Source organism: Natrix helvetica (assembly GCF_964273705.1).
Source record: "Natrix helvetica genome assembly, chromosome: 1".
Taxonomy (NCBI): domain Eukaryota; kingdom Metazoa; phylum Chordata; class Lepidosauria; order Squamata; family Natricidae; genus Natrix; species Natrix helvetica.
The window spans coordinates 280,804,406-280,832,396 of NC_138548.1; the positions used below are offsets into that span (position 1 = coordinate 280,804,406).

General features: G+C 37.8%; 1 protein-coding gene across 2 annotated transcripts in view; it reads right to left on the reverse strand.

Moving 5' to 3' along the window:
- The window catches only part of TRPC7 (transient receptor potential cation channel subfamily C member 7), a gene marked incomplete at both ends in the record, with an annotated part of 146,777 nt that overhangs the window by 15,858 nt on the left and 102,928 nt on the right, over positions 1–27,991 (reverse strand). For both annotated transcript variants that reach the window (XM_081962760.1, XM_081962759.1), the window contains 3 exons: positions 3,347–3,568; positions 4,441–4,636; positions 18,114–18,378. In XM_081962760.1, coding sequence (XP_081818886.1) covers positions 3,347–3,568; positions 4,441–4,636; positions 18,114–18,378 — 683 coding nt within the window. The remainder of the gene's footprint in view (positions 1–3,346; positions 3,569–4,440; positions 4,637–18,113; positions 18,379–27,991) is intronic.

Consider the following 27,991-nt stretch of genomic DNA (forward strand, 5'->3'; position numbering starts at 1 on the left):
GGAGTCATGATATAGCACATGCGGACAACGTGATGCCATGAATTTGACACTCCTGTCCTAGGAAGTTTATACAGCATCAAGAGTGAGTCCTTCAAAAGAGCTTGCAATGGCTGCTAATTTGTCAATTTGTTTAAAAGTTGAAAAAAGATAAATGGGATTGCTTGGATATGCTTCACATTTAGTAAGTATACAAAGCCAATCTCAGTCCCATTCATCCAGAAAAAGATTAAAGATAGCCACATTTAACCCCATCATAAAACCTGTCAGGGAAACGTCTAGATTTACTTTCAACAAGATCCATCGGGTTTTTGTTTTGTTTTTAAATTCTGCTGTAGTTCTAAGACCATTTATAATACACCTTTCCATCCCTTCCATTATTAAACTAAGACTGGAAGCTATAGCAGCTTCCTGTAGCCTTCTTTGATTTATTTACATATCTTTATTGCAGTTGTGGAGTTTTGTTGTTGCCTGAAGCAGAATGAATGCAGGCAAATATTTGTAACATTTTAAACACAGCTGTTTCCTCACAGGTTATAATTTGCTGGTTTTAGTAAAACAGTTTCCATAATAAGCTCCAGGCAATTTTTCAAAATCCAGGAATGCACAAATGGAATCCTGTATGGGACAAACCTTACTATATGTTGATAGACAGACAAATAGAAGTTACCTACCAGGGCTGTGCAGTTTTCTTTGATAAACTCTCAAATGTTATACCAAGTTGAAGCTGATTTGCAAAACAACCCAGCCCCCTCACTCCTATGAATGGAATATAATGAACCACATATTGGTATATCAAAACCTGTATATTGTCACAAGCATATAATGCCAATTGAAGCTTTAGCGGTAACTTTATGCCATGTAATTGTATAAATGGATTTGTCTGCTGGTCTGCAGTATTTGTAACTGAAGATTCTGGATGGAAGACTCTAGGGATAAATATGAAGCTACATAAAACAATCACCCAGGCCAAATGCAACCTCAACAGATGTGTGCCTGAAACTATCATCCATGATTAAAAGCCCAGTGGAATAAATGTGGCTTAGTAGTTTTCAAAAATGCCAGGAGGGAGAGTGCTGCACAGACCACAAGGGGAAGAGAGTTCCACAAATGTGTATGAATTGTGGTATGTGAAAGCTTTACTCAAAGCAGACAAAAGGAAAAAAGACAGAAAGTGTTGTTCAGAAAGATTTCAGCTTATGCTGCTTGTGAAGGATAAGAACTTCTCATTCAAAAAATGTGGGTTTATCCACATTATGCACCTGAAGAGGAAAGAGCATTTTTCCTTGTGGAAATGTAACAGATGCCAAGATGGGTCTAGTCAAACTTTGCTGGACTCATCAAGCCTTGTTGGAAGGCATAAAGGTGGATCACATGCTACAAGGCAGCATACAAAGTGGGTGTCCCGTTTCATTGCTTCAAGAACTCAAACCAAACCAGCTAAATAGACTTCGAGTCAAATAGATGTACACATGCCTTTCTGATTTTGTGAATGGGCAAAGCTGTATGTTCAGAACCAGAACAATAGATGTTGCAAAACTTATACTTGTTGCTATGCATCTGACTTTCTGATTGGAAATAGCATTTGAGGCGTTTCAAGTATATAAAAACTGGTTCACGCAGATGCATCCTAAAACCTTCACTGTAAAAGAGATTGGATCAATTGACCTCCATGATTCCTTCTGTTTCTGATTCACTATTTCCTTGATAAAACATTCCTAGCTAATGAATATATTGAAATAATATGGAAATTATCATATATGTGCTTCCCCTGAATTTTGGAAGAGCACAGACAAAACATCTTGTGATATTGCACATAGCTTCTATAATATCTGTCAGGTAATAGTATGTATATGCTACAGTGACATGCGGTGAGGTTTATGGCTGCTGAGGCACTGACACAGTGGTGGGTTTCAAATATTTTTAGACTTGTGGACTTCAACTCCCAGAATTCCACAGCCAGGCATGCTCAGTTCTGATTTAAAACGACAGCATTTGTTTCTCTCTCCCTTCCTCCCCCTCGCTCAAACACACACACACACACACACACACACACACACACACACACACACACAGAAGTTGGATTGGACTATCTCTCCTACCCCCTTCCCATTCTCACTCACTCTTTTCCAGTGGCTTGAAAGCAGCTCCTCTACCATCCCCCCCATTCCCCTGCTGCCTTCCCCAAACACTTCCACCATTGCAAAAATGCAGCCTGCTGTCTGGGTGGGAAATGCCTGAAACACAATAAAGCCCACCCACTCACCTCCTGCTGGCAGGCTGGGGTGAGAGGAGAGGCAGAGAAGCCAGAGGGGAGCTGATCCGAGCCTTCCAAAAGATAGAGGCTGGGGGAAAGTGTGTGTGCTACACCATGGCTCTTTGCCTGGCTTCCGTGGATGACTCTGCTTAACTGTTAAAAAAAGCCTCTAAAAAGCGCCCTCTACTATGAGGCAGGAGAACTGCGTGCCTCACCTATGTCAGGAATTTTTAGGATTTTAGCCTTGCTTAAGTCTGCTTGAGTGATCATAAAACGCCTAAAGTAAGACTAGATGAGGCATGCAGTTCTCCTGCCTCATAGTAGAGGGCGCTTTTTTAGAGGCTTTTTTTAATAGTTAAGCAGAGTCATCCATGGTGAGGCAGCAACTAGCTCAGCTTTTTCCTTTTACATTTTTTGTCTTTTTATGATGAGAGCGGTGAAGCTATGCCTCACTTGCCTCACCTGACTGCACGTCAGTATATGCTATTTACTCTCTTGGATTGTTGCATACTTGCCATAATGTTAATGCTAACCCTAACTCTAGTTCTAATTGTAACCCTTTATGGTTTGTTTTTGTCATACTAATTTGGACAACATGAAGTTTTCAACATCTTTTGGGAGTCTCCAGGTCACTTTTGGAATAGAAGGATTCGATTTAAACATTTTGATGTTTTTGGAGGAGCTAGGAAATGGTTTAAAGATGAAATGAATACTTTAAGAAATGCATATATTTCAGTTCTTAAACTTTCAATGTGGATGCACAAAATCGAACTGATTTTTCTATTTAAGGTGTGTGTTGTGTGTGTGTTGAGATTTAAGAAGAAATGGCAGTCCTTAAACATATTAAGGATTCTCTCAGCAAAGACCAAAAATGTTGGTTTTGCCACCTCCAGCACAGTCATGTTACCAGTTTTGTTTCCTTTTGAGCCCAAAATGTTCTTTTTACAGTGGCAATTTTAATTGTAAGAAAATTTCCCATCTCAGTGACTAGCAGCCTCAATTACCACATAGGGTTGAAACTGCGTGCCTTCAACATGCCATTTCAAAAAATAAATACTTATGTTGAGAAATAAATAAAAATGACTGACTTACTCGTAGCTTGGAATTCAGCATTCCCATCTCAAGATCATTTTCACAGTTTTTGGCCTTAGATTTGCAGAGTTTTATGAGGCACATTTTTATTCTCATTATGAGATAATAAAATGACTTAGGGCTTGGCACTAGATTAAAAGGAGCAGGTAGAGTTCTTCCCTCATCAAAATAGGAAAGCCAGAGTTTAGCACGTGCAAATTTCCACTCCACATCTGCATCTTCCTGCAAAAGGAACAGAAGAACTGATTTAAGTAAAAAGATTAGTTTTTGAGAAAGTGCAAGCCTCATTGTCATTGTTATAGATTTCAAGAGCTGCATTTAGTTTTTCAAGCTATTAAAATGTTTTGCCCCAAAGTCATCCTTTGTAAGATCATTATTCTAATTTTCCTTTGAAATAAGCCACACAGAAAAATTCAATACTTTTCCTTTATCATGATATGATCCTTTTTGCAACTTGTAGTTGTGCTACTTAACTAGGGTCACTGGAAAAAAAAGATCTAAATTCTCAAAATGTCCTTTATGATTACAATTTAAGTCTAACTTTAATGGCCTTGGATCTAACAGTGTGCAAACAAATTAATTTTTCGGTTAAAATATTATTGAGGGAGTCAAGGACCATGAAGTACATTGAATAAGAATATACAAAAATGATTCCTATATTTATTTAAATGGCATTTTTCTTCTGTTTCCTTATTTTCAAATTACTTTTTCCACTGAGAATCCCTGAAATGAATTGAAGCCAAGTTAATTAAGTTCCTAGGCTTCTGATATAAAAAGACCATGAATCAGAAAAGCTCCATTGTCTGATAGACTTGGAAAACAATCAGAACTAAAAATTAAGTCTCTGCAAGAGATTCCTAATTGGTGTTCTGTTCTTGAATTAAATTTTGAATTAAATTTTCAGGATGGCAATCATTATTTATGTAATAAGTAACCAATCCTTAAACAACTGCATATTCAAATCCAAAGGTTAATTGACATTACTATCAAGCTTTTCAAAACCAGAAGAAGGATTCAAGGTATTTCTATCCGTTAATTAATGTTCTGCTTTTTACACAATATATTGATATATTAAAGTGATAGATCACTCTTACCTCAATTTCCTGATAAGAATTGTTGATCATGGCTATTAACATGTTGAGGAGGACAACCACCATGGTGACGTTATAAACCCCATAGAGCACATATCCAATATTCTCAATAAATTTGTGATCATATTTCAGCACCACTGATATTACCTCAGACAAGCCAAATATCGACCAGAATAAAGTTTTAAAGCTTTCTTCTACCCTAAAGATAAAATGAAATCTTAATTAGCTATTAGGGTCTGAGCTGGGAATACATCATCAACCAATCATTGTTTCAAGCTGAGGAAGCGCTAATAAACTAACTTAAAAAATAATAATCTTGAGAATTTAAACAAAAGACACTCCGAACTTGATGTTGCCAGCAAATTTTGGTAAAGCCATTTTGTGTGTTTTGTGAACCTGAACAAACGGTTTCTATTTTACAGTTCATGCTTTAGTCTGACGTAGAAACCCAATCATTGTGTCTCCTTTCAGCATCCAGAAACCAACACTTTGTAAATGTGTAAATCTGGATAAAAAGTGAACTCCGCAAAGCTACGACCTTTCGTTGAACGGACTGCTGAAATGAATTGAAAAAAATGTAGACCATCCAGACATAAACTGTGAGGTAATACTATATCAATAGTGAGCTTGCCTTTGTCCTATTTTATAAAGAGCCAAATCATTCCCCAATCTAAAGTGCTGATTTCACACTGTTATCCCTCAGCACTTGGATATATTAGGCTTCTTCTCAGAATTGAATCTGTCTGTTCAGTCTGGTCATCTAGACAAGAATGCCCAGGGGGGTAGACTAAGTGCCAGATGGTCTCTGTGGTAATTCCTACTTTTTGGAACATTATTTGTCCAGAAGCAGGTGTACCCCCATCTCTCTTAGCTTTCTATAAACACTAAAAACTGCTTCCAGAGAGCCTTAGCCTCAGCTGAATGAGATATAGGGATGGTTATTAGTCTTATAAACAAGAATATAAGAAAACGAATACATATGGCTTACATACTACTCCATTTCTGAGATTTTGAGTAGCTTACAAATAACAACATAAAGTTAAAGTATAAACAATCAGTAACATAACAAGGTTTGGAGATTCGTCAACCAGGCAACACAAAGTTTCAATGTCTCTCTTGAAAATTTTGCATGGGGGCGGGAAGAGTGTACAATCAAGGGAAAGGCTGCTCCAGACATGGAGGAGACATGTCTCAGAAGGCCCTACCATGGAGTCTCCGTAGAAAGCATTGCCTCACATTTTGGGCTATCAGCAAAATACCTCTCTACTATATAGTACCAAATAGGCAGATTTAATTTAGGAAAGGCAGAGAAATCAAGGCTGTAAATCTGGATAAAAAGTGAATTGTCCATTATAGCTAAGTATACCTATCTTATGATATGATAGTTGACTTATACTTGAAAACATGCATTGATCAGCCCAGTTTGAAAATGGGCCTTAAATCCTTCGTTATCAACTGGGAATTATATTGAATGTCTCACTTTTATTATTCACCTTTATTATTTTTTTATAAATAACTCAGGGTGGCAAACATACCTAAAACCCCTTCATCCTTCTCCTATTTTCCCCACAACCATCACTACCTGAGGTGGTTTGGGCCAAGAGATAGTGATTGGCACAAAATCATCCAAGAAGCTATTTAGTCTACTGATAAGATAACAAGACTTGATTATTTAATCTACAATTTCATATTATCTGCGATAATTTTGGAGAGAGAGAGATGTTTTGAACTAGTACTTCCAGCATGTTATGTTTACCTAGATGCTTTTTTTGAAGGGGATGTCTTCCCTGATTTATTTTTTTCAATTTATTTTTTCTTTCAAAAGTACCTGAAAAACAATAGTGAACTAGTTAGTAATAACTTCAAATAAGGGGATTTGCAGTTATTACTAACTAGTTCACTATTGCTAAGGTGATTTCAGATTAGCTACTTTCCACTGGCTAAAGGGAAGTAATTGGCAGAAGCAAAGGATGGGCCTTCCAATCTATGGATGCAAAGCTGCTACCTGGCTAACTGCACCCTAAATGGGCATGGAAACAATAACTGCAGCAGCTGGCATGGGTAAGGCTCAACAATAACCTCTCTCTTGCTTTGGTAATAAACACATTCCATATTCCCCTCACTAGATTTTAAGAGATGAAATTTAATTTGAGGTATGGGTTGATTCAGATGCATTGTATTTCATTGTATTTTTCTTACTTGCCTGATACCTGCCATTCAATCACATGGTGCAGTTTTATTTCACTTTGGAGATATAAAATGTAGTCTTTTTCATATTGCCTCAGATAGGAAAATGTTAGATACCACATAGCATTGATTGATATTGAAATTTTAATATCCATTCTTAACATGACACAGTTCAGAGAGCTGCGGCATGGATTTTCTTTTTTGCTCTTCATTATACCATCAAGACAAGTAAATGTCTTCATAAAAACAAGTGCTTAAAGAAAAGAACAAGGTCACTTTTTTCTATGAAATATTACGTTTAACTTTGATCCCTATGGCATGATATTATCTCACTTTGTTTTAATTTGAAAGGTTGTATTTTATTATTATTTTCCTATTTACAATTTTAACAGTTGCATGAATTTGACTACATTTCCTGAATTAGCAGATCTACATTAATGTTGCCTAGCAACCAGGTTGAGCTAAAAGTGTTTGAACTTCTTGCTGGCAGCAGTCAGCCCTGTTTAGTTAGACCTGCCAGAACTTGGCTGTTAAAATCCAGATGGCCTCTGAATGGGACCAGAGACACAGAAAAATATTTGCTGCCCTCTAGTGGCTCCTTTGATTTTCCTAGGCTAAACTTGGTAGTAATAAGTTTAGTGCTTGGACAGAGAACCATATAAGAATTCTTGGGATATAGAGTAGGTTACATATGGCATATATAGTAGCTTTTTTATATTACTAGAATGGTTAAGCTACATTGCTCTACTGCTGTGGAACAGAGAAGGGCTCTTTGCTTCACAATATTCTTGAACAGGATGTTTCATTCAAAGGTGCTTCAACATTCTTGCTTATCCCTAGTCCATGTATCAAATATGGCTTTTCTAATGTACAAGCAAACATTTTGTTTGTGTGCAAAGGTTATACACCTAAACACTCATTAATAGATATATGGAACTCAGAGATCAGGTTCAATAACTTTCATCCCTAATATTTTTCATTCACATCTGTTTTACCATGTGGACAATATGAAGCAACATCAAAACGTCTGCCCTCTCCCTGGCCAAACCCAAATTAACCACTTCTTCCCTGAGAAATAGCCTTCAGGTAGCTGTTCCTTGATAGTTACTTCCACTTGTTCATCATTCATCTTCAGTCATGGCCATAGGCAAGGATTTTGTTCCTCCTAACTCTGTTCAGGCATGACATTTCTAATGAGTTAAAAAATGGCTGTTTGTAGGAGTATTGCAAGGAATGCTGAATCTGCCATTTCGGTCTCTGACTTTTCCACAGGAAGGAAGTCTCAGTTGACTTTTCAGATCAAAGATTGTATTAGCTTTCTTTTCAGAAAGCACCATGTTCAAATATTTATGCTTTGAATTTGGAAAACAATTTTTAGAAAGAAAGAAAGAAAGGAGGGAGGGAGGCTTGAAAATATAATTTGTAAAGAAGCTGCTTGTTGATGTATATCAATAAGCATTAGCCTTATTCTCTTATTCTTTCCTGCTTAATGTCTTTACTAAAAAAGAAAATCTTGAGCCAAATCTGTTAGGGAAAAAAAGTATTTTAGGACTGATTCACACACTAAAAAATAAATAAAAATCAAGCAAGGCCTTGGTAAAATATGGAAATTTTAGATTGCTGAATGGACCTAACTGTACAACAAAACATGTTCTTGATATTGAAATAGGCATCTTTTAGTTTAACACAGCTTCTAACATCCTCTACATCATGTTCCATTTTTACCAGCTTTTGACCATTATTCAATCCTTTTCTCAATTCTTCTGAAAAGGTGTGTTACCCAATTTATCATGACATCATGACATTAAAAGCCATGCGTATTTTGGCAAAAGTAATGTTGGGTAACAATAACATAAGATTCCTTCTTTCAGTTATAGCAACTTTTCTTTCTAAGCAAGAATTAATACAATCGATCCACTTAGTGGCAAGGAATTCAGTAAAATATTAACTGTGCTTTCCAAGAGCTGCCTTTTGAATTTAATAAAACTGAACTCACCCCCAAAGACAAATAATATCATAATAACCCAAACTTGCTGGGTAAAAGAAGTCTTCTGCCTTTTAAATTTGGAAACTTGTTAACATATGAGTCATTTTTAAACCAGGGTTTTTAAACATTGTCAAATTAAAAGAGATAAAGGAAGAAGAATGATTCTTAGGTATCTTTAAGGAGACTTTGTAACTTATAGGACTGGGTTGATCAGTGCTATTGTAGAGGATGAAAGACCCCTATAACAAGCCAGTGGTAGGATTCAGCCAGTTCGCACCACTTTGGGAGAACCGGTTGTTAACTTTGAGTTTGGTGAACTGGTTGTTGGAAGAAATCATTAGGGTAGAGAACTGGTTGTTAAATTATTTTAATCCACCACTGTAACAAGCCTTTGACTTGAAAGGCATGATTGTAGAAAGGGTTCAGGGCACCTTTGAAATCTTCTGCTGAAACACCAAAAGAGAATGGAAGGGAATTTGGAAAAGGGTGTTTTCTAGCTTGGATGGGAAACAATCTCTATGACTTTGTGTGGAAAACAGCTCAGCTCATGTTTTTTATCTCAGTTCAACCATAGAGATAAACAACAGCCTTATCGTGAATCTCTAAGGGTCTTTTTTCTCATTCAGTACAAAACACCAAATGCCCACAAGGTTCCATTATATCCAGAAAGTGGAAATTGTGCAAAGGACTTGTAATTTAACTGCTATTTGCAAAGCCTTCCATTAGATATCAAATTTCAATAGCAGTTACTGCATTAGCTGTAGCCCACCTGGGACTTCATTCCCAGATGTCACCGTGGTTAAATAATCAATGGCAGTAGCACGTCCAGATGGGTAACTACCTCAGCTAATTCAACAATTTATTTATTATGAGTTGAAGAGATCTGTGGTTCACAAAAGCATCTGAATTTAGCATGTTGTACTAATATTCAAGTCATTGTCTGTTTTATATATTCAATAAAATCCTTACAATTTACACTGATTGTTTCCTAGAATGATTTGATTGCTTATTTGTATCCTATGACTATCATTAAGTGTTGTACCTTATGCTTCATGATGAATGTATCTTTTCTTTTATGTACATTGAAAGCATATGAACCAAAGACAAATCCCTTGTATGTCCACCTATGCTACGCTACGCTACACTACACTACACTATGCTACTCTACGCTACTCTATTCTACTCTGTTCTATTCTATTCTATTCTGAAATGAAAGACAGAGACTATTCTGAAATGAAAGACAGAGATGGTTTATTAGAATAGAATAGAATAGTATTCTATTCTATTCTAATAAACAGTCTCTGTCTTTCATTTTTAGACTATTGCAAAATATAACCCATCCCAGCCTTGCAAGGAGAAAGCTGCAATAGCATCTCCTTTGAGATGGGCAGACTGTTTCTGAACAACAGATCAATCCATTTAGTACTATTTTATTTATTTTTCCTTTCAAGTGCATATCTTTTCATGTTCAAATAGTAAACAAGATACATTTGATCTTAGCCAAAATGGGAAGGTTAAATATCTCTTAAGTAAGGAGGGAAGGGAAGAATAAGATGAACAAGATAGAGGAATAGAAGAAGAAGAAGAATAAAAAAGTATAATTTGGTCAGTTAAAATTTTTCCAGGGGTTGGGCAAAATGAAATCCAGCACAGAGCAGGCACACTAAAATGTGCCTTAATAATAGCCATCTCTAAGTGAACAGAATCACGTCAAAGAAATCACATCAATTAACAATACGCATTCCAAACTTATATCAAAGATGTCAATTAACAATATAATAAAATATTGTCAGAACAAATCTCAGGGTGCCAACTAATTAAAAAAAGAAGATATAATAGTAATGAAATTAAAATGAGCCGTTCTGCCAGGGAAGAGAGAAGATGAGAAAAAACCAGATTTTTACAGACGAGGAACATTAAGTAGGGCTTATTGATTTATCAACATGGTTATATGACATTTCAAAAAGTCTTCAAATTAATGAACCTGATTTGTCTGGCTATTCAAAGTGTTGGTGGTGGTGGGGAGAATATAAGGAACAGAGATGCAGAATGACACAATAGAAGACACACACACACACCCAGGGAAATTTTTTCAGGTAATTTGGCTTGACAATTATCAAATGCAGGGCATGGTAACAGAAAGCTGTAGTAATGAAACGAGGACTCTGAGGCCCCAACAGAAACACTATACAGGACAGAGACAGAGGACAAGCCTGAAGGGACAGTCATAGTAAGACTCCAAAGAAACAAGAAGGTACAGAAGAGACCTTTCCCTTAGACTGTAACAAGGAGCCTTACCAGTTGTCCCTTACATGAGAGAATGGTTTCTCTTGGATGGAGAAATCCAGAGGTGGGAAGCTACAGGTTCGCCTGGGTTTGGAAGAACCTGTAGCTAACATTATGGCCAGTTCGGAGAACCTCCAAATACCACTCCTGGCTGGCTCCTCCCACCTCCTCCCTGCCCGTCCCCTCGCAGGAGTCTCCACATGGCCTTTGGGATGCGAGGTAAGTGCAGAGCCCATGCAGAGGCTCAGGAAGGGGGGAAAATGGGCTTCCTGGAAGTTCCGTCCACCATGGCCACGCCCACCCAGCAACCAGGCAGAGACCTCATTGCTGGAATTTTTGAAGCCCACCCCTGGAGAAATCCCTATAAATCCACCAATCTCCAAAGAGGTAGAAGAAACCCACTGACCCTCAATGGCTCAATCACTTCTTTGAAATGATTCCCTGGAATATAGCAGGCTGCAATTTATAGCACAATTTATAGCACAAAGACACCAGTTTTAGATGTAATATAACAAATTTTAGTGTTCATTTCCTGCAAGAGATCTGGTGCAGGTGGAGTTAAATTGAGATGGATATTATTCAGTCTCCATGCTAGCATCTGTGAATGTAGGTAAGAGAGTAGTTGGGACTTACTTCTACCAAGTTTTGTGCACAATTGTTAAGTTGTGCTATCACTAGCCAGAAAGTATGCACTTGCTATATTAATTAAATTTAATTGATGCAGTTTATTAATAGCTAATGTATATATCTACTCTCTCTTTAATACTAAGCTTTAAATTTGCTGCCTATGGGCCACATATCATTCTATTAATGATCCCCCAACTCCCAATTAAGAGCTCTTTTCCTTGCTAGAGGGTTAAGACTATAGAAGTAATTATAAGAGTCTGAATATTGCCAAGGTATTCATTAGCTTAGAATCTACTGAATGTGGCTGTAAGAGAATACTATCCAGGGGAATAATATGTATATGTCACCGTGAAAGACCGAAATTGGTGAATGTCGACATTCACCGGTGAATGTTGGTGAATGTCGACATTCACCGGTGAATGTCGACACATACCAATTTCGGTCTTTCACGGTGACATATATAACGAGTCAGCGTAACGCTTTACTTTTGCTTTTCAATTCGCGGTCCTGGAAACTACTCGTTCTAACCGCGCAGGATCGCAGTTTTTTTAAAAAAAGAACTCCGCGAATAGAAGACGCTTAAAAGGAAGCGAGGAGCCGAGGTATTAGGGTAAGGGTATTAGGGTAAGGGTGTCGAGAGAATAAAGACATACACCAAGCGACTATGTGAATGTCGACATTCACCGGTGAATGTCGACATTCACCAGATTTCGGACTTTCATTCACCGGTGAATGTCGACATTCACCAGATTTCGGACTTTCACAGTAACATATACAGTACATATTGGGCAGATAGGATTATGAGTACTTTAGATTTCATGGCTAGCTCCTGCAATCTGTTCTGACTCATTCATAGATTTAAGATTGATGGTTGTTTAGAAAATGACAATTCATCGTTGCTTTTTGAGTTAACCCCAATATTGCAGAGTTGCTTGCTTTGAAATTCCCCATCAGCAATCCTTGAGGGTTCATCTAAGATCATCCCATGTAAGGAAAGACTTTCCCCTTGTGGGTCTTGAGAAATTGTGATTGCCTGTTATCTTCTATACTGTTAGCTGCACATACTCATAGAACTTCGCTAGCCTCTATGGTGCCAATCCTTCTGGATGCTCCAAGTGATCTATATGTACAATGTCTACTTGAAGGTGAGGATCCGAAAATGGTCTGGCAAGGAGCAAAATTATGTTAAAACAGCATGCTGAATATGAAGATCAGGGTGCTTAAGGAGCTTCAAATTTCACTGAACATTGTACAATTTTTACTCTGTAAGAATACTAAATTTATGGGGCTGACCTGTAACCTTAAAAAATATTTTAATAAAATGCCTCATCAATCAATGGGCTTTAATTTTAAATATGTAAGTGTTTCAAGTTTTTAAAATGTAATGGTGTTTGAAAAGTGTACATTAAAATCATACTTTAGTGTTTAGGGATTCTATTAATTAAGGCAATTTATAGGCATATCGAGAGCCGGTTTCAGAGGTGGGTTCCTACTGGTTGGCACCGGTTTGGGTGAACCGGTAGTGGTAATTGGGCCTGGGTCGCTGAACCTGTAGGGACAGCAGGCTAGCCATGCCCCCAAACTGGTCCTGCGGTTGCCGCTCGCACGCACCGCCTGCCCACCCATCACTTGTTTGCCCCACATGCCACTCGCTTGCCTGCCTGATGCTTACTCGCTCGCTTGATGCTCACCCCATCCATCTGAGCCCTATCTATGCCTTTGCTACAAAGCCCAGCACCTAGCTACGCACCTTGCCAGGCGCCTCCGCACCTTGCTCTGCTCTGCTCAGCTCACCAAATGTAAGAAAGCATGCCACTCACTTGCACTGGGTTGGGGGCTGGGGTCCCAAGGATATGACATTTGAACCACCGCCCTCTCACCACCTGCATTGGCCAGGTCAGGAAATGCACCATTCCCTGGCTCTGGCCTTGCCCTCTCTCCACCACCCTCTTGTGACTCACCTCAGCTGGGTCAGAGAATGTGCCATTCCTCAGCTCTGGCCTTCTCCTGGAGCCACTGCCCTCTTGCCTTTCCAACGGCCCTGGCTCTAGTCCCACTTCTGAGCACCCCCACTTTCTTCAGGGCACACTACTTACCTTCCATGGTGGCTGGTCCAGAGTCTGTCAGATGGGAAGCTAGCCCTGGCTCTAGTCCCACTTCTGAGCACCCCCTCTTTCTTCAGGGCACACTACTTACCTTCCATGGTGGCTGGTCCAGAGTCTGTCAGATGGGAAGCTGACTGGAGCTGGGAAGCGACTGGCTGGCAAAGAAGCCTCCCAGTCACCTCACTGAAAGCTGCTCACTTACAAACCATCTGCTGATTGCGCTTCTCACGCGGCCATCACAGAAGCCACCCGCAGCAACCGGATGACTTTTTGATGCCCTGTGGTCAATGGCTGGGTGGAAAAAACCCTCTCAGACATCTCTTTGAGAGCCTGCAGTGTGATTGATGCCGCTGCCACTCCTGTCGGCCAGGTAGACAAAGGAAGTGGGTGGTGCGGCGGTGGCCTCAGTCTGGCACAATCTGAGGGCCTGGCCTGGGGAGGCGGGGAGTGACTCACCCAGGCAGCGTCTGCAATGGCCATGGAGTGCCCCTTCTTGCCTCTGACAGCTGGTGCACTGAGCCAGGCTGGCTGGGTCCCCCCCCAAAAGTGTCAAAAAGTCCCAAACTTTTTCAACATTGGTTCAGTAGGTGTGGCTTGGTGGAGGGGTCATGTGAATGTGTGTGCGTGAATGATGTCAAGTTGGCATGCCCACTCAGTCACATGCCCTCCACTTAGCCACGCCCACTGAACCAATGGCAAAAAGTTTTGAAACCCACCACTGGGCGGTTTGGTGTAATAGTTAAGGCGTCAGGCTAGAAACTGGGAAACAGTGAGTTCCAGTCTCATTTTTGGCACAAAGCCAGCTGGGTGACCCTGGGCTAGTTACTTTTTCTCAGTTCTAGGAAGGAGGCAATGGCAAACCACTTCTGAAAAACCTTGACAAGAAAACTGTTGGTCTGCGAAAATCAGACTTAATTGAACAGAAGGGAGGAAAAAGGTACTTTATCGTATTTGACGACAATTTTAGCTTCTGTTTTTTTAACTATATTTTTATTTTCTTATAGTATACATTATAATAGCATATACTATTATATCTACTATATAGTAGATATAATAATATATACTATTACCATATACCTTTATTTATCGTCACTATATAGGAACTATACTTTTATTTGAAGTCTATTATGCAAGTTGTAAAACTATAAACAGGTCAATAACCTCAATAAAGGCTATTCAAGCAAGAATCTTATTACTCATATTCAATTATTATTTGGGATAGCTCTCTGCTGGTTAATCTTTATGGTCCTTTGGGGATCATAAGCTAGACCTCTGGATGCTGCGAAGATACTACAAGGAAATTACTTTTCAGAAATATCTCTGAGCTGTGCTATCTTATCCTAAATGCTTGCTGATCATGTTTATTCTTGCTATTCTTTTTTAGCTTAGCATATACTACATTTGTATCCATTTCATACCAAATAAGATACACATAAGCCTATAAATTTCCACGGATTTCAGACAGCTTAATCCTATGTCAGACTATTTAATGTTATTTTTTTTTTGCCTAACAAGTAATTCCCAAATTCTAATATATGGTTCTGCTTTTATTTAGGATTAAATCCTTGTACACTGTATTTAAATCATGGACATTCCGATCCATAATGATGCAACTCTTGTTCATTTGTTCCAAATTATCTGATGTAATGAAATGGGATCCTGAATCACAGCAAATATCAGAAATAGATGGAAATATGTTGTTGGAAGGAAAATCCATCTGATTCAGTTCCAAGCTGGGAGAAAGACGCTGAAAATAAAATGGAGGCTGGAGGCTGATTAGAAAGAAGGTCCATTTATCGATGAACAGAATCACCAGGGTTTGTGGTTCTGGGACAGCTGACAAAATGGAGCATAGAGTGGGTGGGTTTCTATACCTTCTGGATTAATATGGGGCAAAGGTGGTATTCTGCCATTAGCAGCGGTGGCGGGAGGCTCCGCCCACCCACCCACATGTCATCATGGATGCTATGCGCGTGTGCAGAATTTCCATGCGCGAGCGAAGCGAGAGCATGCATGCGCACGCTCCCAGTTCCGAACCAGTAGCGAAGGAAAGAGAAAACCATTATGGTATAGGATCATGTACGGGTCATGGCTGGCTCTATAGGCAAAAGGGGAAGTGCAACCTTTGGCTTATTGTGTTGCTTATCTGAAGTTTCTGATTTCTGACCCAGGCAGAAATCTGCATTTTTAATCTGCATTTTTAAAAGCTAGCGTCCTCAGTTTCTGCTTGGGGCAGGGAAACTGGGGCTGGTAACTTCTGCCTCTCTTAAGATTTTTGTCCATTTCTCCTTTAGGGGAAATATTTTATCCTGCCTTTTTAATATTCCCTAAAATATTTCATTCTTCTAGGGGGGGGGCGGTTCCCACAATATTTAAAAATTAAAAGATATATTTAAATTTTCTAAAAAAAATATGCATGCTGGTGTTTTCTAATGGGGTGTGGAGAAGATATCAGAATAACAAACAAGCCAAGTAATAAAAATGAAGTTTTTGAAAGGTCTAGTAAATTGTGCAAAATCTAATCTAATGTCTATCTTTCTCTTTGGGGATGATGTAATTTATACACAGACCTTTATGTTTCAGAAAACATGTCTCTATGTTATTTGTCATCCAGAATGTAAAGCTCTATGTGCAAATTCCAGGAACAAAGTTGTTGATACGATACTTCTTGAACATAAAGGAAAGCAAAGCAGTCCTCACATATAGACTACATTTGTTGTTTTATACTTCATTACTTAATGACCAGAAATAAGCTTGCCATACATACAAAGTGGAATTCCCCAAACCATTTTCAGAATGATGAACTGCAGCAATAAGAAGTTTCCTCCCCACCCCCATAAAATGACAGTTGTAACTGCAAATCTGTTCTCTTATGCATCTTCTTTAGGGAACAGTCTTTAATTACAGAATTAGATACTATTTTCCACTTGCAACAGCTGTCAGAAAGAATATGTGCACACTAGAGAATAAATTAAGAGCATATTGGCTGCTGACAGTCTGATGCTGCCTTTTGAATGCATGGCACTGTAGTGGAAACCTTTGCTTTATATTTAGGCATACACTGGCAGATGCATTACTATAGTACAAAACATGGGGTGACCTAGTCAAGGTATAAATAGATGTGAGGTCAATTCCAAATAGCTCTCTTCCCTCCCACCTCCTTTCTTCCCTCCTTCCCTTCAATTGAAATTTTAAGGTATGCGATTATGATCTAGTAAATTCATTACAGCAAAGTCATAAAGACTTGTGCAGGAGTAGGGTCATCGCACTCTTGAGAGTTTGTGACTTTTAAAATTTTATAAAAGATTTTACCCCAAAATATTATATAATCCAGTGCTGAACAATCTAAAGCATACCATAGTGCACGCTTACACTGCGTTTTTGCAAGAACACAGAGATTTTGTAAGGTTTCATGGCTTTGTGAGCATTTTCTATTTTCAATCTTTTTAATGATGAGGTTGGATCTAAGTTCCCTCTAAGGGCCATGTGGCTGAACCTATAAGTTAAAAAAAAAACCCAACCTGTTAGAAAACTGGCCTGTCATATAGATGGGCACCACAAATTATTCTAGAACAGGTGGAATAATGGTTTGGAGAAAGATATACATCTATCAGTAATGGCATGCAGCTTTTGTTAACCACCTTCGTTGAAACAGTATTTTTGCTGTGCTATAACTATTATGTTATGTTTTATGTTATGTATTAATAGAATAGAATAGAATAGAATAGAATAGAATATATTTACATTGCATTGTATTATTTTACATTATATTATATTACGTTGTTATGTTATTACATTGCATTGCATTGCATTACATTATATGTTATTTCTCAAGCTCTGAGGTAAATAATTCCCTCATTCTTAAAATGTTATAGATTTCATTTAAGTGCTTTATAGAATATCTGGTTAATAGTAAAACAGTATAATGTTTGATATCCGAAAATGATATGCAAATTGGATATATCATCTCCATCCACCAAATTGTTTATTTAATGGTGCAGGAGATATCATCTGGTGCCCTATTTTACATCTCTATGCTATTGCTGCTATCTTCCTTTAGGATTGACCATGATAATTTTCTACAACAGTATTTCTTTGTCTTTTGAGAGAGAGATGATAGATGATAGATAGATAATGCATGATAGATAGATGACAGATACATAATTGATAGATGATAGATGATAGATGATAGATTGATAGACAAACAGACAGACATAATTCTTGGTACTATTAATGTCTCCTTGTTTTTGTGTTTCTTTGATCTCATTTTATCAATTAAACTATTTGATGTTTAATACATAAACAGTGTCAGGTATTGGTCTGATCTAAATAGAAGGGTTGACTGAGAATGTGTTGAGTGCAAAATAAACTGGATATTTCCCACAATAATGTTCCAACAAGGCAGGAATACATTTAGTCCGTAATTCTATAGAATACACATAACAGCAGTCTGGGGAGTCAAAACCCATGCTGTAGATACTCACGTTGTAAACGCTGGGTTATATTTTGCACCTAGGTAGTATGAGTAAAGGTTGAACATTCCAATCATGAAGGCGAGAAACACCATGATAAAGATGACCATGAACTTGAAGATGTCTTTCACAGTTCTTCCCAAAGAAATCTGGAGAGGACCAAAGCTTTCATTGGCTGGGAGAATGTAAGCAATCCTTGAAAAACTGAGTACCACCGCTATTGCATATAGTCCTTCTGATATGATCTGAGGATCTGAAGGAAGCCATTTGCTCCTGGCTAAAAGAAAACACAATAGGCAATATATATAATTAATAATGAGGATCGAAATCAAAAGTGGGAGGAGGGAGATTCTGAGAGGAAGACTGAAGAAGAAAGACTCTATATCTTTTTACTGATGAAGTTCTTAGATGTTATTGGAGAGTCTCGATTTCATCCTTGCCCTCTGTTTCTGGATATTTAGGCTTAACTCTTTTTCTTCCTTCTTCCCCTCTTACAAAGCCAGAATGGTAAAATTCCCAAGGAACATAAAGGGCTTCATCCAATGTACATTAAAGAGCAGAATGCTCTCATCTACCTGCTGTGCAAAATCTTGCTGAATTATTTCCTTATTTACTTAGTGATTGTTACTAATGACTATATTGACACAACTTCATGAGAAAGTTACCTGTATGGCTTGAATTAAAATTGCCTGAAACTTTTTATATTTTAAACAAACAAGGAAACAAAACAAACAAAAACATGTTAATGTATCGCTATAATCCAGAATTCTGGTCACCAATCCATCTGAGAAATAATATCCAAACTGGTTTCCAAGATTTTGGGTTATAATCTTTCCTATAATATATTTTCCAAAACGACTGAATAGTTAAATTAAGTCATTGTTTATTTAATTGTTTTACTGTGTTATTCTATTTCATGGATTGCAACCTACCCCAAGAAACTCTGGAAAGCATGTGAAATTGCAATTATTATTTTAAGTAAGTGAAGAAGTAATATTGTTTGATCGTCATTCTGATTGTTTGATTAAAGCACTATCAGTGATTGTCTTCATAGTTTCAGAAACAACCACCACCTTCCTTTGATTTCCTAAATACTCAAAGGGTAGTTGGGGTAGTTGTGTTGAATCACCTTAGTTTTGACATTAATGACATTAGACTCTTCCTCCTCTGGGTTCTTAAGGACACTGTGTGAAGTTCAGAAAAGGAAAACTTTCTGCTCAGGCTACCCATAAACAAGGCATTTAGAAAATGTTTGGTTCTTGGTCATATGAAACATCTACATATTCAGCTGTGTAAACAAAGATTCTTTTTTGCAAAATAGATTTCCCTAAATGAATGCCCATGAAGAAAGACCACTGAACAATAACTTAAAGATCCTGGAGAACAAGGCATCTACCAGATGACTAGAAAAGGGCTGATGTAATACTCATCATCAAAAAAGGGGAAAAAATTAAACCATGAAACTACTGGCCTATTAGCCTGACATCAATACCTGGGAAGATTCTGGAAAATATAATCAAGCAATATACCTGTGAATACCTAATAAAGTCATAACCAGAAGCCAACATGGATTTGTCAAAAACAGATCATGTGAGATGAATCTTATTGCATTCTTTGACAATGTGATAAAATTAATGGACTAGCAAAATGCTGTCGATATCATTTACTTAGACTTCAGTGAGGCATTTGATAAAGTAGATCACAACCTACTAGTTGATAAGATTAAAAAAATGGAGGTTAGATAGCATCACCACCAGATGGATTCATAACTGGCTGACCAACTGCACTCAATGCAGTGTAGCCCTTAATGGAACTGCATCTAAATGGAGGAGAGTATGCAATGGAGGACCACAACGCTCTTTTTTAGGCTCAGCATTCTTCAATATATTCAAAAATGGTTTAGGTGAGGGATAGAAGATAAACTCATCAAATTTGCAGATGACAGCAACCTGGCGAGAATAGCTAGCACTTTAGAAGAAAGGTTCAAGGCATAGAAGGATCTTGACAGGCTTGAACACTGGGCCCTATATAACAAAATGAAATTCACTGGTGAGAAATGTAAGGTCCTACATTTAGGCAAGAAAAACCAAATGTAAAAGTATTGAATAGGTGGTATTTGGCTCAATAGTAGTAATTGTGAGAGGAATCTTGAAATCCTAGTAGACAATCATGTAAATATGAGCCAGCCAGTAACTGAGGGATAGAATCAAGATCACATGAATACCACTCTATAATGTTTTGGTGGGACTACACTTGGAATATTGCATCCAGTTTTGGTTGCTGCAATATTAAAATGGTGTTGAGATTCTAGAAAAAGTGAAGAAAAAAGCAACAAAGATAATCGGAGGACTGAAGAATGGTTGCAGGAATTAGGTATGTCTAGTTTAATGAAAATAAGGATTAGGGTTGATATGACAGCAGTTTTCCAATATCTAAGGGGCTGCCACAAAGAAGGGGGGGGTGTTAACCTATTTTCCAAAGCACCTGAAGAAAGAACAAGAAGCATTGGATAGAAACTAATCAAGGAGAGAAGCAACCTAGAACTAAGGAGAAATTTCCTGACAGAACAGTTAATTAGTGGAACAACAATCCTCCAGTGCTCCAATACTGAATATTTCAAAGAAGAAATTGGACAATCATTTGTCTAAAATGGTATAGTTCTCAATCTGTGGTCCATAGATCCCTGGTGTGTGTGTGTGTAATATCATTACAAGGGGTCGGCAAAGGCTTGAAGAAATGTTATGATTTAAATCTTGAGTTAGGTCCCAGTGGTCCATGGCCATGGTCTGTGGCTACAAAAGGTATTTAAAGGGGGTCTGTGTGAAGAAAAGGTTGAGAATTCCTGGTAAACAGTTTCCTGTTTAAGAAGAGGGTTGGATTAGAAGGCGTACAAGGTCCCTTCCAGCTCTGTTATTCTATAAGGCTAAAGATGTTGTGAAGATTCTGTAGCTGGAATCCTGTACAAGCTCTACTAGTATACTCAAAAGTCTTTGGGGATATCTTGTAAAGGATAATTTAATCAACATTTATGATATGTTGCTAAATCACCGACCCATGCATATTCTTCTCTCATGAAATTACCACTCTTTATCAACAAATACATCTGTGCAATTACATGCCAGTCCCCTGAAAAATGTGATAGCTGTATAACATGTCTATGTTCACAAGAAAATTCAATTTCCTCAGCTATGACCTCTGCCCTTTTAATTTATGTATGCATAGTATCAGAAGTTAGTATAATTGGCGGGGAGGCACAACGTGCACTTGCATGAATATTGGTCTGAAAATCCAACATTTTGAGACTCAGGTCACAAAGTGGTTGGGTGGTTTCCACAGCAGTTCTATCTAGTGCAAACAGATGGAAGAAAGTGACAGTGTTAAGGAATTTAAATTGCTAAAAGCCTGATCTGCTTTCTAATCTGCATTGAAGAGCAATTTTCCTACTGAGTTTTTTACTTTCTAATTTTTTTTACATAAATGCTACAGAAACGGTGTAACTGCTTGTATTTGCAACATTCCATAATGTTTGTAAGTCATAGCATAAATTGCCTGATAACTTTTTTTTTATCAATGCAAATTACCTATTTCATTTTTTTTTAATCTTGAAGATTTCTTGGCTGCAAGATTTTCAATACAAATTCTCTGGGTACAAGGTTTTTGAAATGCAGCTAATGCATATTAATTAGTTTGTAATACCTTGCCCTTTTTTGCTATGTTTGAAAAATACATATTTCAAATCAAGGATTTTGAAGGCTAATTTCCATGCTGCTGTTTTCTTTTCTATGTTTGAAAAATACACATTTTGAATCAAGGATTTTGAGGCTAATTTCCATGCTGCTATGAAAGCCCATTTTCATTTCCAGAAGAATTAGTTTCATAGCATAGTGATGGCATTCATTTCATGCCATAGAGACTAGCCACCATAATGAATCTTTTAGCATCCTGCCTGATCTAATTGTTTTCCAAATTAGAATTTGGCAGTAGCCATATCCATGCCTAAAATGCTTAGGATCAAAGGGCTGAAAATAACAGTCTCTGCAATACTACCCACTAAGATCAGCTGAGATTCTGCTTGTAAACTCACTAATAGGTTTAGCTCACCTTTGGATGGCTAGGCATAGGGCCCTCTTGATGTGCCTATTTTATTATAGACAACTCAGGACCTATCTATTTACCCTAGCATTTGTAAGATAAAAACTATTCCAGTACCAAACTATTACATTAAAAAAAAAATAAAGTGAAGGATGCTTGGTGGTCTCTAAGCTTGGTTGCTTTCTTGCAGAAAGCATTTCATTACACAAATGAAGGGTAGTAAAAATGAAATTTGTCTCAATTATTGCAATGTTACTGTCTGATTCCAGGATTGGTAATTTTAGTGTTGATTGATCTATTTACAGTTTCTTTCGAATTAAATATAAATTTAGAAGAAGGTCTAACTAGAAGAGGGTTGTTTTGTACACAATCTCTGGCCTCCTTTGGCACTAAGAGTAGCATTAAAATAAATAAATAAATAAATAAATGCCACTTCCTTCATACATGAAGCAGTAGGAGCATCAAGGCACAAGGGCGACAGACCGGAGGATTGTAGGCTAGTTTGAGAAGTTGAGGAAAATATCACAAAGAAAGTGATGGCAAATCACTGCATTAAAACTGCCATGATGGGTCCATCTTATCTACAGGGCTCAAAGTTGATTGGAAATCACCATATCTTTTTCTTGGGGCAGAGCAGAAACTACAGGTTCTCCACTACATAGCAACTTAGAAAACAAAGTGGAATGGGGGTCTGACTGAACATAGCAGCTTGTTATATTCCCATGAGTACTGGTTTTACAGGAAAGCATTGTTTGCCAGGAACTATCATAGACAAGTTCCTGTTACATAAATAGGAGCCAGTGAAAGCAAAATGGACTTCGTATCTGATAAAGATAGCAATAGCACTTAGACATATATACCACTCCATAATTCTTTACAGTTCTCTCTGGGCAGTTTACAAATGTTAGCATATTGCCCCAGCAATCTGGGTCCTCATTTTACCAAGCTCAGAAGGACGAAAGGCTGAGTCAACCTTGAGTGGGTCAGGATCAAACACCGGGCAGTGGTTGGAGTCAGCCTGCAATGCTTCATTCTAACCACTGCGCCACCAGAGCTCTTAAAGATGTCACCGACAGTAATTTTTTCCCATATTTTATCCCCTCAAAACCTGCAACATCTTTTTCTCTAATAAGTGAATTCTTTATTTTGCATGCAACAAGGGAATAGGGAATCACTGAAGCAAGTCTTTGTGGGCAGTAAATAATGTTGCTGAACTAAGACTGATCACTGTGCCCAGGACATCTTAGTGATGCCATCCAAATATATCTGATGGCCATTAGGATGATAGCAGAGCATGCTCACATCCATGAAAGTCAATTGAAACTGTGTGCCAGGCTTAGAGAAAAAATTACGCTGATACATTATATAGCAGTAAGAAGTTAACAAGCCAGGAGTAATATAGATGCCTGTTGTGGCCCACCAGCGGTCAGAGGAGCTGGCTGCAGGTTCAGACAGTGAGGAGGCTGGGGAGGAACATGGGCCAATCTTGGACTCTGATAAGGGCTCTGTGTCGGAGGCAGATAGGAGGCCAGAGCCATATGCCAGTTATCAGCTGCCTTCAGAGTTAGACATCAGTGAGGCAGACAAAGCTGGAGCCTCTTCCCAGTGTGTGCATGTGCAGAGTTGTCAGATGAAGGAAACAGCTAAAGAACAGGGATCAACTTGGGAGTAAGGTCAAAAGTGGATGATGAATGCCCCCTCCCAGAGGAAATAAAAGAGGAGCAAAAGGAGAGTGGAGTTTGCAGTAGACAATTAGTTTCATTAATTGGCTCACAACTCTCCGAGACTCCTTGCCACGTTTTGCAGATATTGGCCTGGCAGCTCCCTAAGCCAGATAAGGTCTGGGACTGTGAATCCTCCCTGGAAAGATGTTGCTGTATGTAAATGAGCAGAATTCACAGTAAATTAATAAAAGCGTTTTTTGTTGGGACCAGTAGTTTGCTTCATGCTCTTGGGAAGCCTAGGTCAGAATAATGCCATATAGTTCTAGGAAAGAGAAATCTAGTTCCTGAATATAAGAAAAAGGCAGTGTCTGAGGAACATGGTAATACATAGAACCGGAAGTCAAAGACTGCAAGGAACATGGCAAAACAAATTGGCTGAAGAGGGAGAAAAGATTTTACACTCCCCTTTTATTTGCTCAGTTTATATGCTGAATATATGTTGAAGGAGGCTGGTTTGGAAAAAAAAATGAGTGTAGGGGACCATGCACCATGTTGATGACACTTCCTTGATAGCTGAAAAGGGCAAATTAGCTGCAAATCCTAGTGACAATAGTTTAGGGCTACATTGAAAAAACAAGACTAAGACCAAATATTAAAAGAAAATTAAATAAATGATGAAAGTTAAGTAATCTGCCTTAGAATTGACAATGACAAAAAAAAATCAAAATGGTGGATATTAATGATTTTGCTCTCTAGGATTGACTATTGAGAAGACAAAAAGAATATAAATGGTTTTGAATGCTGGTGTCGAAGAAGACTCTTGAGAATACCATGGATAGATAGAATCATAAAATAAATAAATCTAGAGTTCTCACTTGAGACACTTGAAATAAATAGGCTCAAAGTATCCTATTTTGCATCCTATGATGCAAAAACCTAGCTTTCTTGAGAAGTCTATAAGACTAGGAAAATTTAAAGGAAAGAGAAGAGCAAGGGGGGCGAACACAATTACAGTGAATGGTATACCGTTGAAAGTTATAATGAGCCAGGTTGCAGACAGAAAATCCTTGAGAAATTCTGTCTATGTGGTTGCTATGAATCAAGATGGACTTTATAGCACAAAAGCAATCAAATCAACACCAAATATAAAGAGAAATGTCCACGTAATAATTTCTTCCCTAAGCATAAATATCTCCCAACAAGGCATAAATTTTATATAGGTTGGTTATTCTTTAGGCAAACCACACACTCTTGGCCAGTTGAGGTATTATTTGATACTAAAAAGCAATAGAATTGAATAAAATTGCTAGTCTCTCTCTCTCACACACACACTTCACAAGCAGCAGGTTGTGTTGATGAAACTAGAGTAAGTTAACAGGGATATTATTATATTAAAGTTTGAAGAAAATGAACACCTGCCTCTTGTTCATTTAACCTGTGTGCTATTTTACAAATAATAATAAAATAAATATGTTGGTTGACTATTCTGAAGAAAGAAAAATGATGGTTATTGAGATGGATAGCATGCTGTTGGCTTTCAGCTTTCTTCCACTTATTAAACTCTATTCTAGCCTTGCATTTTGACTTCATTAAAAAAAACAACCTTTCTCTCTTCATTTCAGTACCTTGCCCTATGTTTTTGGTCCCCATGCATAGCATGTGCCTCTTACTTCCTTTGAAGTCTCTCTCAGCATTCATCTTTTGTAGAAACTCTTTGCCTTAGTCTTCCTTTGAAAGAAAGAAAGAAAGAAAGAAAGAAAGAAAGAAAGAAAGAAAGAAAGAAAGAAAGAAAGAAGTTGCCAAGGATGCATATTTGAGATTTTAAGTGTGAATACAGAATATTGACTATTATGTGCATGAAGCCATTTGCATCTGTCACCTGTATGTTTGTACTTCCCGTTTCTCACCTTTCCTTGATTGCCTTAACACAGAGACAATTTTACCGCTGCTGATTCTGACAGGGGAACTGCCAGAATGATCTTCATAAACAGGCAGCATTTGAAAAGGCATGAAGTATTTATGACAGAGAAGCATTTCAGATTCAAATTCTCCTGAAAAAGCTTCAAGAACTTTGAGGCTCCTTAACTGAATTGATGCCATAGAAAAGTTCAATGGAAGCAGCAAAAAAAAAAAAAAAAAAAGAGAGGAAAGGATGCCCAAATTTCAGAGACAGGATCACAGTGGTGGTAAAGTACCTTGGTTTAAAAATGGAAATGAAATGTTAAAAATAATGGAGAAAGTTAAAAAAAGCACATATGTCTGTCATATTGGAAGAATAATAACTACATGTATAGTTTCATGATAAAATATTGTTTGATTTCTTAAATCTAAAGTATAAATTCAGTCTTATATTTCTGGCATACAACAGCTGTAATTACACAATTGTGTCACAAGAGGGAGATGAGTACCACAGCACAATTTGTATAAAAAATTAGTTTCAGGTTGTTGTTGTTTTTTTATTTAAAGGAGGCAGGTATAACGATTAGCATGTCCTATTTGTTTGAAAACTGTATTGCTAACTGCAAGTTTTGCTGAAAAGTCTTATTTAAAAATGCCTACTTCTGAGTAGTATCTGAGTGACATATAAATCAATACTGCTCCAATTGCATTGGCTTTTAACAATTATGCTCTCTTCCTGATCTGTATTTTTGCAGCTCACTGTAACAATATTGTCCTACTCAAGCATTATTCAAAAGAAGAAGAAATTTATGTTAACAATCTTTTCTATTATTTTTTTCAAAGAGAGAAGCGGGGAAGGAGGGATAAGGAGAGAGAGAAGTACCATAACATTTTCAGGTCAGCTGAGCATTTAAAAAATAAAACAGACTGGAGATTTAAATTTTGTATCTGTGTGTCTATGACCAACATCCTATTAACGCAGCTTATTTCAAGCCAGGCATTTGTAATCACCAGACCATTCATACAGGTAATTTTTGACTTACAATCATTCATTTAAATGCCATTCAAAGTTATGATAGTGCTGAAAAGAGTGGCTTATGATCAGTCCTCCCACGTATAACCATTACAGTATGCCTGCAGTCACATGATCAAAATCTGGATGCTTGGCAGCCACCATGTATTTACAATAGTTGCAGCATCCCAGAGTCACATTATTGCCATTTACAACTTTCCCAGGGAGTTTCTGACAAGCAAAGTCTATGGAGAAAGCTGGATTTCCTTAAAAGCCAAGTGGTTAGCTGAACAACCATTGCAAAAAAAAGTCATAACATCGGGTATGGCTCATTTAACAATCTTGCTACTTAGTGACGGAAGTTCTGGCCCCAATTGTGGTTGTAAGTTGAGAACTATCTGTCTTAGAAAAGAGAAAGTAAAGAAGTAAAATATCCATAGCTTCCAAGAACTTAGCGTATTGGCTTCACTTTCCTTCCTGAAGGAACATAAATGCTTCTCAAATCCGTTGCATTCTTTCTCCATGCCAAGGAATGGCGTACATGAATTAAGATTTAGTATAAATGGGATACACCCATGCTTGATTTTTAATCCACAGTGAGGGAACCATAACTGCCTTCTCTCATTCTTGCATCCAATTTGCAAAGCTTAACATGAGCAATATATTGTAAACCTCCATCAATTTATTTTTACCTTCTTCCTTTCTCCCCAGTCCCTATTCTTTGCAGTGGTAATTCTGCATATAAATGTTATGTATTAAATGGGATAGACTGCTGGGAGGACAAACCCACACTTACATATCACATATCCAAATAACCAGCATTCCAAAAGTACTGTTTCCACTGTATGGTTGAGCCTGTATCATGGTTAAGTTAATTGTTGTGGATGGATAATTTTCTTTCTTAGCTGCTATATATGGTATTTATAATGTTATTTTAATTTTTTAAAAATCTTGCTTTAAAGGGACATGGTGGTTCAATGGCTAAGATGCTGAGCTTGTTGATCAGAAAGGTCGCCAGTTTGGCTGTTTGAATCCCTAGCGCTGCGTATTGGAAAGAGCTCCCGTTACTTGTCCCAGCTTCTGCCAACCTAGCAGTTTGAAAGCACGTAAAAATGCAAGTAGAAAAATAGGGACCACCTTTGGTGGGAAGGTAACAGTGTTCCATGTGTTTTCGACATTTAGTCATGCTGGCCACATGACCATGGAGATGTCTTCGGACAGTG